The 15,605-nt window shown below is 51.0% G+C and overlaps 4 protein-coding genes across 4 annotated transcripts; 1 reads left to right on the forward strand and 3 right to left on the reverse strand.

The window, feature by feature from the left end:
- The first annotated feature begins 125 nt into the window (after positions 1-125).
- Positions 126-2,480, forward strand: P170DRAFT_439952 (unc-93 family MFS transporter). Its single transcript, XM_024849955.1, has 4 exons — positions 126-1,147; positions 1,212-1,819; positions 1,893-1,988; positions 2,054-2,480. The coding sequence occupies exons 1-4, from the start codon at positions 560-562 to the stop codon at positions 2,283-2,285; spliced, it is 1,524 nt and encodes a 507-aa protein (XP_024700007.1). The 5' UTR covers positions 126-559; the 3' UTR covers positions 2,286-2,480.
- A 203-nt stretch (positions 2,481-2,683) lies between these two features.
- On the reverse strand, positions 2,684-5,164 carry P170DRAFT_265186 (S10 family peptidase). The gene is made up of 10 exons (XM_024843108.1): positions 4,692-5,164; positions 4,521-4,625; positions 4,345-4,461; positions 4,159-4,282; positions 4,076-4,091; positions 3,910-4,026; positions 3,784-3,834; positions 3,553-3,706; positions 3,434-3,492; positions 2,684-3,367 (listed from the first exon to the last, which is right to left on the reverse strand). The coding sequence occupies exons 1-10, from the start codon at positions 5,035-5,037 to the stop codon at positions 2,798-2,800; spliced, it is 1,659 nt and encodes a 552-aa protein (XP_024700008.1). The 5' UTR covers positions 5,038-5,164; the 3' UTR covers positions 2,684-2,797.
- Positions 5,165-5,933: 769 nt separating this feature from the next.
- On the reverse strand, positions 5,934-8,773 carry farB1 (putative C6 transcription factor (Ctf1B)). Its single transcript, XM_024843110.1, has 2 exons — positions 8,239-8,773; positions 5,934-8,176 (listed from the first exon to the last, which is right to left on the reverse strand). Exons 1-2 carry the CDS (start codon positions 8,408-8,410, stop codon positions 6,033-6,035), a joined length of 2,316 nt encoding a protein of 771 aa, XP_024700009.1. The 5' UTR covers positions 8,411-8,773; the 3' UTR covers positions 5,934-6,032.
- Positions 8,774-12,718: 3,945 nt separating this feature from the next.
- On the reverse strand, positions 12,719-15,421 carry P170DRAFT_439956 (uncharacterized protein). The gene has a single exon (XM_024849956.1). It carries the CDS (start codon positions 15,301-15,303, stop codon positions 12,970-12,972), a length of 2,334 nt encoding a protein of 777 aa, XP_024700010.1. The 5' UTR covers positions 15,304-15,421; the 3' UTR covers positions 12,719-12,969.
- Between the last annotated feature and the right edge of the window lie 184 nt (positions 15,422-15,605).

The raw sequence follows: 15,605 nt of genomic DNA on the forward strand, positions 1-15,605 counted from the left end.
ATCAGCTAACTCCCGAGCTAAATAAGTGCTACTAAAAAAAAATAAAAAAAAAAATTCCTCGACATGGGGTCTGCGAGATAAAATAGTCAGTCAACTTTCGCATGCGTGAGAATTTATTTGTTTCCCTCTCTCCCTCCCTCCGGATTCATCACAAACAACATTCCTGGCAGTTTGTTTGTTGTCATCCATTCTTCTTCTCTTGTCCTTATCCCCCACCAGCATTTGGTTACTTCTGCTCGCTCTCTCTCTCTCTTCGTCCTTTTTTCTTTTCATCTTTCTTTTCCCTTGTTCTTTGCTCTCAGGACGAATCCTGATCACTCGAGGACTTCTTCTTTTCGTGTGATCTGTATATATATCTACACATATTTATACGCATACATATTGGCCTCAAACCCGTGCATTCAAGCTTCTGAAGTTGCGAGTTGTTGGCTAACGCATGGATTTCGGTTTCCCCGACAGCACTTGAAGAACCGTTGATCCATACAACCCACTACAACCTGGAATCTGACGACCTCTTACTCTTCTTCAGCTCCTTCGTTTTCGTCTACATACCGAAACAATGGCGTCCTCGACGTCCGGCGAAGAGCGTCAACCCGAGAAGGAGGTTCCTACGAGCACCATAGATGCCGAGGCCGGTGGCTCCTCTGTCAATGGCAAGCCGTGGATGTATAGACCGCTGAAGATTGGACCGTGGAAGTTGCCCTGGTTCGCCTCGCCGGAGACCCAGTTGGTGTTGGTCTCTTTTGTTTGCTTCCTCTGCCCGGGCATGTTCAATGCCGTCAGCGGCCTTGGTGGTGGTGGCCAAGTCAACCAGACCGACGTGAGCAATGCAAACACTGCCCTGTACAGCACATTTGCCGTGGTTGGGTTCTTCGCCGGCTCCATTGCCAACCGTATTGGTCTCCGTCTTACGCTGTCTCTGGGCGGATTCGGTTATTTCCTCTATGTCGCATCGCTCTTGTCGTACAATCACAATGAGAATGCCGGCTTCCTCATCTTTGCCGGTGCTCTTCTCGGTGTCTGTGGCGGCCTGCTGTGGTGCGCCCAGGGTGCAGTCATGATGAGCTACCCGAAGGAAGAAGAGAAGGGAAAGTTCATCTCCATCTTCTGGGTGATTTTCAACCTAGGCGGCGTCATCGGCAGTTTGGTAAGTCGGGAGTGCCCTTCTTTTTTTTCACTTCTATCCAATCGGAAGCCCTAACACTGCACAGATCCCCCTGGGACAGAACATGCACTCGGACGCAGGGCGGGTTAATGACGGTACTTATATCGCCTTCATGGTCCTCATGGCGGTCGGCTTCGCTCTCGCCTGGACTCTTTCCGACTCTAAATACGTCAAACGCAGTGATGGCTCGCATGTCATTGTGATGAAGAATCCTACCTGGAAGTCCGAATTCCTCGGGCTGTACGAAACACTGCGGACCGATTATTACATCGTCCTCTTCTTCCCCATGTTTCTGGCGAGCAACTGGTTTTACGGATACCACTTCAACAGCGTCAATGGCTCGTATTTCAACGTTCGCACCCGGTCGTTGAACAGTCTGCTTTATTGGCTGATGCAAATGGTTGGCGCCTTCGTCTTCGGCTTCACCCTTGACCTCAAGTGGTTATCCCGTCCCATGCGCGCCAGGCTCAATTTTTTCCTCCTCTTCGCCCTCACCATGGGCACCTGGGGCGGCGGCTATGCCTTCCAGAAACAGTACACCCGGGAAACCGTCTTGGAAGCCAAGGATTGGAGCAGCAGTGGCTACGTCGGTCCCATGTTTCTCTACATGTTCTACGGATTCTATGACGCCGCTTTTCAGACGTGCGCTTATTGGTCAGTGTTTTCTTCCTCAACTTCGGATCTATTGAAATTTTGGACTTAACTGACTCGATACGTCTACATCCAGGTTCATGGGATCACTCAGCAACAATGGTCGCAAGTTGGCCAATTTTGCGGGCTTCTACAAAGGAATTCAATCCGCGGGTGCCGCAGGCATGTGGCGGTAAGTGGAATGATCTGCAACCATCGCTCAAGGGAAACCCCGACTAATGTTCATCTGATTGATAGGATGGAGGGAGTCGAGACGCCCTTCATGACAGAATTCGCTTCCTGCTGGGGGTTGCTCGTCGGCAGCCTTCTGATCGCGTCCCCCGTGATCCTGTTCAAGATCAAGGAGAGCACGGACATGGAAGATGATCTCAAATTCTCCGACGAGACCGCTCAGGATGTAATGGGCGTCCCCTTGGAGGATCAACAACCAACCGAAAACAAGGATGAGAAGCATGTTCCCGTCGCTTGAGTTTTCCTGGTTATATTCTTACATATGTATTTTTTTTTAATCCACTTCCGCCGCTGCGGAAGGCTCATGCAACGACGGCATGACGAGATGGCTTTCTTCTTGTGGGCAGTTTATTGACTGCTTTTGATGTTATATAATATTTTTTTTTCTACGGACACTTGTGGTCGAGTTTTAGCTTGCTTGTTTCGTGGGCGCGAATCAAGGTCGGCCTGTTTATAGTGGCAGAGTACCCATTGGCAATGAATTTTATTTTTCTGCTTTTTCGGTTCGGCTTTTCCCCTCATGGAGGGAGAGGCGGTCAATATGCGTAATGACGGGGGGTTTTTTTTGGCCGGGGAGGTCCATCAGGTTGGATAAGTAGGAAAAGGGATTGAGCTGTCAAAGGATTTCCCATCTCATGCTGACGGTGAACATGCGCACAGCTGGATGGATTTTCGGTTGCTATCTCCTATGTTCATTTCTATCGCACGCACACCATCGCCAATTACACAGCACAAGCTCTCTGAGCCGAATCACAGAACCCTGGCGCTTGGGGAAGCGGTGGGTAGCGGCACATAGGACTCGGTATGTGTCGCCCTTGCCGTTCCGTTGGTGCTGTACCCGGGCCAGATCTGGGTCGCTCCCTCGGCGATATCCCATCCGAACAGGGTCCGATTGAACAGTTGAAGAGAGGCGATAGGTTGATAGTATGGGACCTCGTGGCCAGCCTGGTATACTCGAGTGAAGGAGAAATTACCGTACTCGCGCGTCTCGCCATACTCAACGCCATCCACAGTCAGGGGGATGTAGCCCGACGCCCGGAACTTGGATGTGTGCGTGTAGTTCACCGCAAGAGAGACGGCTTCGCCTCCGAACCAATTGCAGATGTAATCAGCATCCCCGTATATTAAAGATACCCTCACGGGGAGTCGCAGGATCTCCTCTAGATCCTCGATGAAGTTGGGCCACACAAAGTCACCTGTCTGTTGGAATGCGTAGTATACGTCGTCGTTGGATTGGGTGTAGTTGATGTTAACGCCAATAGCATTCAGAACTGAGTCCTTTTCGAGGTAGTTGTTGTACCAGCTGGGAGGAGTTGGGTCCTGTCCAGGAGGTCGTTTGGGTTAGAAGCCAACTCTTCAATGGATGGTGGGGGTGTATGTCCTTACATTATATGGGTGTCGAATGTCGTATACACCGCGTTCCCCAATGGCATAATAAGGTCCCTCTGTCTAGGGGATTAGTTGGTTGTCCTCGAAAGAGACTAGGACAGTTGTTTGAAACATACCAACATTATCTCTGCACATGTTGGTTGCTTCGGTGCAGATGGCGTAATCACCCAATGACGTTCTGTTGGTTTGCTTACACAGAGCAACCTGATCTTGACATCCGTTTGGCATGGTATTGGCAAATTTCATGTAGTTGTAAACCGTCTCATTAACCTATGTTCCCGGAGTGGTAAGCCATGTCTGTCTTCTCTCAGATCATGCTAGGGTTATTGGTGGGGAGGAAGACTTACGGCTTTGATACCGTAGCTGTTATTAACTGCAAACTCGGGGTAATAGCTTGCCTAAAAGAATATCATTAGCAGCCAAGACAAACGCTGGTGGGATGTTTATAGGCATCGGGTGCGCTTTTAACATACTTGGATGGCCTCATCGATGATACCATTTATTATGCCGAGAGAATTGAAATCAAGGTGAATCCCATCGACCGTCCCGTTGGCGATCCTTTCGTTTTGTTCATGGAAGTAATTGAAGAACTACTCTTGTGAGCCACCATTAGGGAGACGGTTCGGTTTGAAGACTTACAGCCGGTCCATAATGCCTATGACAAACGCAAATGCGGTCAGCATACGGAAGCATTTCAAAAACCTGCCCAAGGAAGGACTCACCCTCCATAGCTTTCCGTCCACAAACTGAAGTCCTTGGATTTGATCCTCGAATCCAGCTGCGGGAGGCCTCCAAGGAAGCCCTGGAGCACTTCCCATGTGGCATACGCAGCAAGCTCGGTAGTGTCTAAAGGGTTTCCGCACTGTCAGAACGACCTCGCCCCAACTGGGGAGCTAGGGAAGGCTTACCTGTTAGAGTAGCATCGATCTTGGGATAGCGACCCTTAACCCCATCAAAGGTCGCATTTTCGACCACACCGGTTACGGGATTTAAGGATCCATTTTCCGTGTCGCTATAAGAAAATCCTGCGTGAAGCCAATAAGCTACGACGGAATGGCATTTCAGCTCGAGAAATTGATCTTACCGACACCCAGTGGCTGCGATAAGAAAAGAAGGTTGGAAACTTCGTTCCATGAGTGAGGGTTGAGATAGGATTCGAAGCTAGAATTCACATGACAAGGGCCCAACTCTGGTTGTATCATACCTATCAGCTTTCTTCTTCACGAGTACTGGACGCCAAATGAACAGAACTAACCTTCAAAAAGGCCAATCAAGGAATCACTTCCGGGACCGCCATTCAACCAGAGAGTAATCGGGGCGTTTTCGGGATCGTGGCGGGCTTCAAAAAACCAAAAGAAGGTATGTGATGTAGGCGAAAGATCCACGTATCCTGAATATGATTTGACTCCAGGCGTGGTCTCGCAAACGCCCTCGCTTCCGGGTTCCTTGTACCTGATGGTAACGTTGTTAGGGGTCGTAATAGTCTTGACGCCAGTGGGATCATTCGGAAGTTGTCGTTTTCCCCAGACCGGTCTATTCAGTGACCCGGCCCAACCGGGTACGGCCAGCGGCAGCAGCAGCAGCGCTTTGTATACGCGCATGTTTCTAGGAACGGAAGATGGATCAAGCACGTATAAATATGCGCTGCAAGCACGGTGCTAGAAAGGTAGAATCTAATAAAAGACCATTCCGCATCCGAATGGACAGTCCCAAGGACGAGGAGAGGGAGAAAGGGGCGATCCCCCATTTTATACATCAGGAAACGCCCTGAAAAAAAATTGGGGGATGGGACGGAGCCCGGGATTGATCAATGGCCCACATAGCGTGAGGGGAAAGCAGACGAATGTTACTGGAAGTTAGCTAGGATGATTATAAACCGGCCGGCATGATAACAAGGTAGTATTCCGAGGGCCCAAAGGTTGGCATCGGGCTGACTGATGGGGGTTAGTGAGTAGCGCTACTGAACAAGAGAGGCTGGTGCAATGTTCACCTTGCATATGGCGCCATTTCGCATCCCCGCCTGTCGGCCTCCCAGGATTGATCTCAATAAAGCATCGGGTACTGCCTTGGTAGAGAAATCGGGAGTCGAGCCAACCATAGATGGAGCTAATTGGGCCAGGAGAGCGAGTAGTGGAGGGAGCAACTAAGAGGATGGACAAGGAGAGGAGAAGCGACGAAGAGAAGGAAGAGGGGAACGGGATCGAACGACCTGCCGGAAGGGGCAAGGCTCACGGGATCGTCAGAACAAGGCGAGTCGGTGGAGCTTGACTTTGCTTGGTGCTCACGGCGCAGTCATCGTCAAAAAAGGAGTCATTCATTTCTCATCTCGGCTAATTTGTCGCCTCTATGGATGTGTATGCATATATATATATATATGTATATATGGATGAATAGATAAGACAGGTAGCAAGTCATGACACAAAGAAAGGGATAAAATATACAATATAGATATTATAAAACAGGGAAAGGAGAAAAAAAAAAAGAAAAGGAAAAGAAAAACTCCCCTCATCCAGCCCAGTTCCATATACCCAAGTTTTAGTTGGTACACATTCAGTCGCCACTCCCTCAACCACCAGATATCGCCGATATCTGGTACTCAAAGATTCAGTCCCAGCTCAGCGTCAAGATCGGTGCTGAGACCGCCACGATCGCTATGGGCTTGCCCGGTCAGATCCACGCCTTTGTTCTCGGCATCATAACCTAGCACATCGGGCATACTATCCATCGAACCTAATCCGAACCCAAAGCTCTTTCCATTAGAGCTGCCGCTGGGATGGAGACTCTCCTCCGCCGAGAAGAGGTCCGCACCGGCATCGTCGAAGTTGATCAGCGCGTCGAAATCATTCTGCGTCACCTCGGCATCATTGGCCAAGTCCATAAGCTCGCTAAGACTGAGCTCAGGATTGAAGTTCGGGATGTTGAACGCGTCTCGAGCGTAGTTCGAATTGAGGTTGCTGGTGCTGCCGTTCTCACTGCCGTCCGAGGGTGGAGGGGTCGAGGCGAATGCGGCATCGTGTTCGCCGGCCAGCGCCGCAATTCCGGATGCGTCCGACTTCGGGTACGTCAGATCGGGGATTTTCTGGGCAAGAGAATCCGGAGGCGGAGTCAGGGTGTTGACGCGCGCAGCCGTGTCGAGCGTACTTCCCGAACGCGTTTGCACGTCCTGAGGGGAGACGGTAAGCTGGATGCCGGCCTTGCGGATCGCGGCTTCTAAGAATGACGTGGCAAAGTCGGCGGACGCATAAATTTCCCGCAAGCGTTGTAAGATGCGCATACACTGGTAGAACCGCTGAAGGCTAGTCATTCGGATAGTCGGGTCGCTGGACTTGATGTCGAGAAGATGAATGATCACCGCGGGCAGAAGCACCGTCACGCCAGTGGTGGGGAAATATCGGGTGAGATCCAAGCTGTGTAGATCTTGAGCAATGTTGGTGATCTCCACGGCAGCAAATCGGACCTTGTTTCTCGAAATCTCTTGTAGCTCGGCATCCGTAGACGGAAATGGAATAGCCGGAAGCACCTGGGGACGATGAAGGGCGCTTGACGTGGTCAAGTAGACCATCTTGAGCAACGCGCGATGAGAATGCAGAACTTCCTGGGCCTCGGTTAATTTGGAGGGGGCGGCGGGCGAGTATTGGATCTCAGCAGGAAGATGGGCCAGCCAATCTTCCAGTTCCTGATCGCACTGTCGCACCTCAAACGTTTCGGCGGCCGACTTTTTGGGGACCAGCATCATGGTCGTCTCCATCGTTCCTCCGAATTTATGACTCAGAACCGAATATTGGGCGGAAAGCACATGGCTGACACAGAGGCAAAGCTTGGCTTTCTCGATAAACATAAGGGCGAGCTGTTTTTGGTGATTGACACTTTGGAGGACCTCGGAGTTGCCAACCATGCTGATGATTTCAGGGGAGAAAGGATGGAATTCAAAGTCATCGAGGGTTAACATGGGCACATCACAGTCATCATCCTTGACGCGCATTGGGCGCCTCATTCCTAGAGCGATCAAGCGGTCGCGCGTGTATGTGCTCCACCAGATGCGCTTCCACATCCGCTGGCGCCGAAGACCCATGCGAGAATTCCCAGGGTCACGGTGCAGCCCGATGGTGTGTGCGAGGGAGAGACTGACACCCATCCAATGCCAGGTGTCCTTCTGATCGTCGGGGGTTTCGTACCAGTAGGTCATCAAGAGTAAGGATTGAACAAGCGAGATCCGATCTACCTCGTAATCGAAATCGTACAACAGTCTGGCCCGCTGGAAAAATGCCTTGCGCGCGGCCTTGCGAGTCGGGTAGCCTGCGGCATGTAGATGCTTGAGGTCAATGAACGCCGTTCCTGCAAACATCACAGCCTGGAAAAGCAACAGGCTCATGCGGCGAATTCCGTCGTTCTGCGCGATTGTCTGAAGAAAGTCCTCTAGGTCTAGGAGAGGCATGTACGTGTGTACGTAGTGGATGTAAGCCTTTAGCAATTCGTTTCGCAATCCCACGTCGGGTACCGTCAAAGCACCCTTCATGGCCAGATAGTCAATGTCCTCTTTCTGTAGCCGAGGCGGCAGTCCCCTGATATAGTCTGGGAGAACAATACCCCCAGAGCGATCGTTGCCAAAGGAAGGATCTAACAGCTGTTGAATCTGCGAGGTCACATGATGCAGCGGCATAGTGGCCGGCACGGCCGGGTTTGGTGCCATTCTTCTTCGATAGCGCTCGCCGGCGCCTATCCTACTGGCCTGGTTTTGATCTGCATGGGATTCAGGTCAATAAATGCCACCAGGGAAATCAAAGACAGGGGAGACGACGAACACAATAGATGCGGCATGTGCTGTCCATGGTCCAAATCAACGGAGCGTTGCGATGGCGAAGCGGGCGCAACGTCAGAGAGCCCATGACATTCACTGAGTCTCCTGAGAAGATTACTACCATCCTCCGATGCCTCGGCGGGCGATTGACCGGGTTGATGGCTGGTATTGTCCATCTCAACGCGTGATTTCCTGAGCGACGACAAAAGACGGTCAATATCAGCGGGCAGTTCGGATCTGCATGCAGGCTATTGAGGGCGACGAACTTTCTCCTTTTGCTCTCAGTCACCACGCATTCCACCTGATCCAGGCGACAATTCGTACACGGCGAGCCATTCTCCACGACATCACAGCGGACTTTGCGAGCCCGGCAGCAACAGCATGCCTTGGAGGCCCGTCGTTTTACCGGACGGGAATTAGCGGCGAGGCCGGCGGTAGAAGATTTCCGTTTCCCCTTGGATTCCGTTTCCACCGTACTATTAGGGGCTGACGCCGGGGTTGACGAGGCAGTGAGGTCGCTCATTTTGACGATTTGGGAATCAATTGATTTGGATCATTCGTCGAATCAAAAATTGGCGGGTATATAGGTACTACCTATAAAGATGTCGGATTGTATTGAGAAGGAAAGATGGAGTGGGAAAGGGAAAAAAAATGGATTCAAGAAGATGTAAGAGTGGAGAGTGTCTTTTTTTGGTCCTTTTTTTTTTTTTTTTTTTTTCTCCCTTTCAAAAAAAGAAAGGCAAGGTACTAGGAATGTGAGGGTAATAAAAGTGTGTATATGCAATGTACTTCGTTCCTTTTTTTTTCTTTCTTTCTTTTATTAACAAGATCACACCCACAGCCAAAGATTTTCGTCCCAAGGACGAAATCCAAGCGAGGTCTGGGGCCGGGGAGAAGCAATGTTTAAATAAAACCGCCCCGTGAATCCTCAGTCAGGAGGCGTGTGGGTGTTGGGGATGATGATGAGCCCCGGATCCACTCGTCAAGGTTGCCTCCCCCAGACCAGAGCCACAAGACCTCCGTCCATCCATCAAATCCAGAGCAGCAACTAATAGTAATCAACGCGAAAGAGGGGGCCCAGTCCGTGGACAAGTATTTCCCTCAAAAAGGTCTAGGAGCGGGCCAAGTTCGGCGGGGGGACGGACAGGCAATCGGAATAGGCCAGTCGCACGTCGATGCGCAATGAATCATCCCCACCGGCAAGGTACTGGCCGTTTCCACCGCGGTACCGATTGCATTCCGGGTTGAATTATTTCGTGATATCCATTGTCCTGAGGATTAATTGAGGTATTATTCCTGTGTTCTTTTCTTTTGTTTTCGTTTTTTTCTACTTCTTCTTCTTCTTCTTCTTTTTTTTTTTTTAAAAAAAAAAAATTCATTCTTCAATAATCGGACCCAGCCCTGGAAGTCAGTGACTAAGGCCGACTGAGTTTGGGTGGATCCTTTAGCGCCCTCCGACCGGCACTATTCCCGACTGAGCTGCTCAAGCCAATACTATTCCCCCCCCCCCACCCGGCACGACCTGCGTCCCTTCACTTGTCACCGCCAACCACCGCCAACCAAGTCTGCCCGATTGATTTGTTTCGGCCCGGTCACGTTACTGCGCCTGGCCACCACCGGAGGACCCCGGGAACCAATCAGGCATGCCGCCATTGGTCAGTTGGGCTAGTCTGGTTCTGCGCGGCAGGCGATGGACCTTTTTCTTGATTCGAAAATGCGTCATTATTAAAATTGCCTTGATCGGAAAAGATTCCGTTCCTCCATGTGTACTGCGTGGGAAATCCAATTGATAAAATTTACCATCAGAAACCCAAAATCAAAAGACGCGTTGGGAGAATTGTCACAACCACACAGTAAGGCAGGCTCTGGCCTTGAAATCTCCAATTCGGCAGACCGTGGCACATACTGTGGCTTGACAGAATACCGAGGCAGACACTGTAGAGTACACCTACTCTAGGTGCCGATAGTTGCGCTGTGGTTACAAGAATGAGCCGAGGCTCGCGCCGATTTCTCCCTTGAGAGAGGTACTAAGGAGCCCGATCCAGGGTTGGGATATCGATCCGAGCGTTGATCGTGCTTAAATGCCAGCGTTTATGTACACGGAGAATGCTAATACACAATTATACACCATGATCGCCAAAACCGGTTGTTCACTACTCTGACATTTGACGATTTGGTCCGTTGGAACATTGGTACATTGGTACATAGTACATACTAGCGAGTAAAAAGCGGACCAGGACCACGAACGATGATTAATCATGATAGAGTTAATGGCTCATGAAGAAGATCATTCATGTGTTTCTGTTTTTTGTCTGAAACAGCTGTTCTTGGGCCCGTGATTCCAGCTAATTTTTCTTCTAGCCAGACACCAGGCAGCCCCGACTACAGCGTACTCCGCAACGATTGTACTATGGGACAAGGGTCGCCGTCAGCTGCCAAAAAGAGAAACCCCTTGCACGTTGGGATGCATTGCACACCGTGAATAAAAAATAAGAAATTAAAATAAAACGAAAACTAAATAAAGCTCTCCAGACTCTCATACGGAGTACAAAAAAGGCCCGTGTTCAAAGGCAGAATTCTTACTTCGGAGCAAGTCAGAACAGAACTCCTGGAGTACCAATGAAAATAAATCATTCGTCCGGGGGTGCCGACCAGTACTCCTCCGTACACGGAACAGCTCTAAAGTAACACTAAAAGAACGCTACATTTTTAGACCCTGTTTGTGAATCCTTACGGAGTACGGAGCACAAGGGAACAGCCACAAAGAAAAAGCATGAGAAAGAAGGGGGAAAGGAATGAAAAGTCGGGTGGAGCTGTCAGAAGCGTCAATCAACATGGACTTTTCAAGTTTCTGTGTGGAGTGCACCACGCAGTATGGTCTGGTAAATCCCAAAATCCCAGGCATGAAATGACGAAAGCAAGGCAAAGACATTTTCGAGGAAGTATGGTCAAGCCCTTGCACAACGAGCAGGATACTACCCTCCCACGTGATGCTTCACTCTTTTGGGTCTACTGCGTATGTGAGTGCCGGTATATGGACGGATTCTGCATTTGTACACAGTAGTACTCCTAACCTAGCGCATGAAGAAGGATATGCCCAATTGGTTAACAGATGTTGTGGTATGGAATGACCCTGTTTGGGTCTACTCCGTATAGCGAAGAGAAAATAATATCCAAAATATCCATGTACAGCTGACGTACAGCGGACGCGATCGGTTTAAAGCGGGAAATCATTTACGGAGAACTCACTAACCCTTGACAGGGCTTGAAATAACACCCCGTCTACAAAATAACGCTCCGCAAAAAAAAAAAAAAAAAAAAAAAAAAAAAGGGTGGCCCGGTTTCAAGCGCCCCTAACTCGAATCATCTAGACTAAGGGGGTAGAATACTGGCGAACATCGGAGGTTTCAAGGAACCTAGTCGGCGACTCGGTTGGTCTGGAACGGGCAGAGGAAGAAACCTGCAGGGTGTCGTCATCACCAAGAATGCTTTCCAAGCTGTCAGGATCGTATGCAGTTAGTCATGAATCGCTATCGGCCAGTGTACTCCGGAGTAGAAGTTTCTCCCACTTCCACGGATGAATACATTCCCCAGAGTCCCTCACTACGGGGGGACGCTCAATGTTGAAGCGATTTCTCACGTGCCTGTACCAGCGACGTCATCAATGTGTTCCGTAGATCCTCCACTACTCCTAAAGCAAGACGAAATCTTGGAAGACATCGCTCGGAACTGATGGATTACGGAGGATGGATCCGAAGTGAAGAGAGTCCAAAAAAAGAGTCACGAGCCAAACTTCGAGAAACAAGACGAGAGATTGGAAGGCACGCGGGGGAGCGAAAGGCAAAGGAAGTCGACGATGGCTGCTGATTGGCTGTGAAACCGATCGCCAGCGACGACCCACGAGGGAATTTTCCGGAGCAGCCAATAGAACGGGGGGCTGCGGATACCGATGTGGGACTAGGCTTGTCCATTCACAAAATCGGGATTTCTTTTTCTGTCTGTCAAGAAACCATGGAACTCCAAGAACGTCCAAGAATGCCGAAAATCGCAGGAAACCCCCCGGTCGCAGATTTCCAAGTACCCCGGGTTCCCCCCACCTCGTGCCCCCTCTTTTCAATGGACTTACTCAATGTATTCCGTAAGCCGAAAGCCTGGAACTTGGCGCTCTATAGGAGCTCCCAAGCATCGCCAAGATATCTGCTGTTGATTAGAACCTGGGGTAATGGAGAATGCCCTTTAGGGGCGGAGTCCCGGGGCTCATCCAGATCAACGGCCTTTTTTTCCCTTTGCTTTTCAACTACGCCGTGCCAGCGAGACACTCCGACTTTTTTTTATTATTTTTTTTTTTTTATTTGGTTTGCCGCCGAGTCCTCGCAGAAATCGGACAGCGTGCCGGGTTCGGGCTGCCGTCGCGGGAACCCGACCTGCTGACAGGGGAAAGAATGCCGTCGAGACTATACAATTCAATCGCAAATTGCATCTTCTGCAGATCCCATTTCCATAGGTTATTAATTCTCTCAAATCAATGTACATGAAACGCCTCCGTCGGGATATCAACGAAACAACAATAAAAAAAAATAAAAACCGAGGAATCCCGGGAAATAACAAATCAACAAAACAAAAAAGGAACTCGTAGGCTTCGGAGACCGGGCGTCATCTTGTTCGTGAGGAGCAACTGATTAAATCGCCCATGAGATACACATCGCGATGCGAGATCATAGGCGAGGTCCCTGCGCTAATTGCCACCACGCCCCATGCGCTCAATGGAGCCCATGATGCCGCTGCGACCCGGAGTGAAGACAGCAATTCCCGACTTTCCGCCACTGTTGTCTCGCACATGACGGTTCCCTGCTGCGGCGATCTTGGGGATCTTCTTCTCGCCAGGCCCTGACGACCCGGTGCTGGGAGGCCGGATACCGCTGGAGCCGCTGCGACCAAGACTTCGCTGGAAGCCATCCGAGATGCTGGTTTCCGTTGACGGCAGCTCCGGCTGATCATCGTCTTGTGGTCCCGGGGATTGAGATGGGAGCTGATTCTGCTGGATTGCGAGCCACTCATCCACGGCCGCCACGAGCTCGCCTTTCTCGGCCCGTTCCATCCTGAGTTCGTTATGCAGCCGCTCGCCGTCATTCTTGAGTGTTGCCATCTCTTGTTGCAGGCCCTTGATCTGTGCCTGGAGGATTTGCTTTTCCGCCTCATGTTCCTCGTTTTCGTGGGCAAGAGTGCCGGGGCTGGGGCCGGGATTGGGACGTGACGCTTCCGACAGCGCCGCATCTCGTTCCCTCCTCAAGCCTTCATTCTCCTCGTTAACGATCTTCAACTTGTCCTCGGCTGCGCGCACTCGCTTGTCCCACCGCGCCTCGTAACTCTTCTTCAACGCGCCGACTTTCGTCTCGTGCTTCTTTTTGTATACGACGTGAAGCTCGGCTGCCATCTTCTCAACAGCGTCCTGGACTTCCTTTGCAGTCTCCTCCGCCGTCTTGGTGTGGGAAGCTCCTTGAGGGGTGTTGCTGGACATCGAGCTGCGGGCTGCACTCAGCTGAGCCTCCAATTCGGCCATCCGGCTTTCCAAGTGTTCTCTGTCCTTCTCTGCTTCCTCCATCCTCTTGATCAACTGTTCCCTTTCGCGGTCGCCCTCAACAATCTCGGCTCTCACGGACCGCAACACGTTGTCCATTTCTTGCCCCCTTCGCTGCCATTCGACCTGCTCGATCTCAAGTGCCTCCTTCCCGGCAGCCTCGTTGCGGACTTCTTCCAATGCCTCACCAACTCGTCGTTCGGCATCGGCAACGGCCTGCTTGAGGCTGGACACTTCTGCTTCCCTCCCACTCAGCGTTGCCTTGAGGGAGGAAATCTCGGAGAGGAACCTGGATTTCAACGATTCCAGCTCCCGAGGAGTGACGGTGGGAATAGATCGAGGGGTTGGGGCGGCGGGAATATCGAAGTCCAGCAGCGATACTTTGGGTGAGGATCTGATCGGCTCCCGCGCAGCTCTTAACGGTGAGCGCCGCGATGGAGAATATCGCTCGTTTTGCATGCTGTAGCGCTTCCGTGGAAAAAAGGTTTGCTGATCGGTCAAGTCGAGTAAGTTCGGGGTTCCACGGACATTGTCCTCCGCTCTGGGTTCTCTCCTCTTTGGAGTTGGCGATCCGATTGGGGAGCTCATGTCAAGGAGGGCGCCTTTCCTAGGGGATTTCTGAGCAATGGGTGGAGTGTTTGGGTCAAGTTCTCGAGTCTCGACCTCATCGACTTTGCTTGGGCTACTTGGGAGAGGCCGTGCAGATTTGAACGGGGAATCTCCACGCAGCCCTGCAAAAGATGTCATATCCGCGTTGGGCACTGCGGAGAACGTGCTGAGGCAAGTATCATCCATAAAGTCGTGAGAATCGTCAATCATCGAATTATCTGCCTGGGGCAAGTGCTCGTTTTCGTTTTCATTCAAAATGCTGTCATTGTGGTTCCCACGAAGAACAGTGCTCATTCCTTCGTCATGCTTTTCCTCCATCATACTATTGGCAGTTCCAGGCTCCACACCTTCGAGATTCAGATTTTGTTCGGCACCGAAGCTGGTGTCCTCGTCGGCGTAGACATTAATGTCTGGTACCTCCCGCCGACTGGCACTCTTCCTAAATCTTCCATCCGATGCTTCCTCTTCATCGTGGTCTTCAGGCCCGTGCTCAAAGGAACGTTTGCGCGTAGTACTCAAGCGCTTGTCCACGTCGAGGGACGGTTGTCGCTGGGGGAGCATTTGGAGGTCCGCCGTACAATCTCTACCCTGCTCCATAAATGGTGAGCTAGACGCCGGTTGCGAAAAGTCATCATCAAAATCATCCTCTCGCTGGTCTAGTCCCTGCGACTCGCGCGAAGGTGTGAAGCTCAGGTTGTCCTGGTTGCTGATGTTTGCATCGTCGACCATTTTCATAGGACTCGAAGGCGCATTCTCAAAAGCATGGGTCTGGATCATATCTTCATGGTCAACTCCTTTTTGCGCAATCAGATCGCCGGGACTTGGCGAAAAGGATCGCGAGTTTTGATGCGATGGAGTTAAGGGGGAGAGAGGTGGGGGCATGATAAGATGCGAAGTAGAAGATGGAGGTATCGGAAGGTTACAAGATAAATCAAGAGACTTGTATGTCGTAGGCGCTCACAGACCAGCCAGTCCAATTATTTGCAGGATGAGAGCAGGCCACAGTCGTGTGAGAGTCAAGATAGATGATCGAGGATGGAAGGCAAGTAATCGCCGAGTTTATTATTTTCATCCGTTGCCGGGATGGGGGAGTAAACAAAGCTAAACCTATCCCAGCCTAGCGTGGTCGCAGTCAAAGGCGGCGTCCGATGGCAGATCTTACAGCGCCTCACCGCCTTGATGGG

This window comes from Aspergillus steynii, assembly GCF_002849105.1.
Source record: "Aspergillus steynii IBT 23096 chromosome Unknown P170scaffold_8, whole genome shotgun sequence".
Taxonomy (NCBI): Eukaryota; Fungi; Ascomycota; class Eurotiomycetes; order Eurotiales; family Aspergillaceae; genus Aspergillus; species Aspergillus steynii.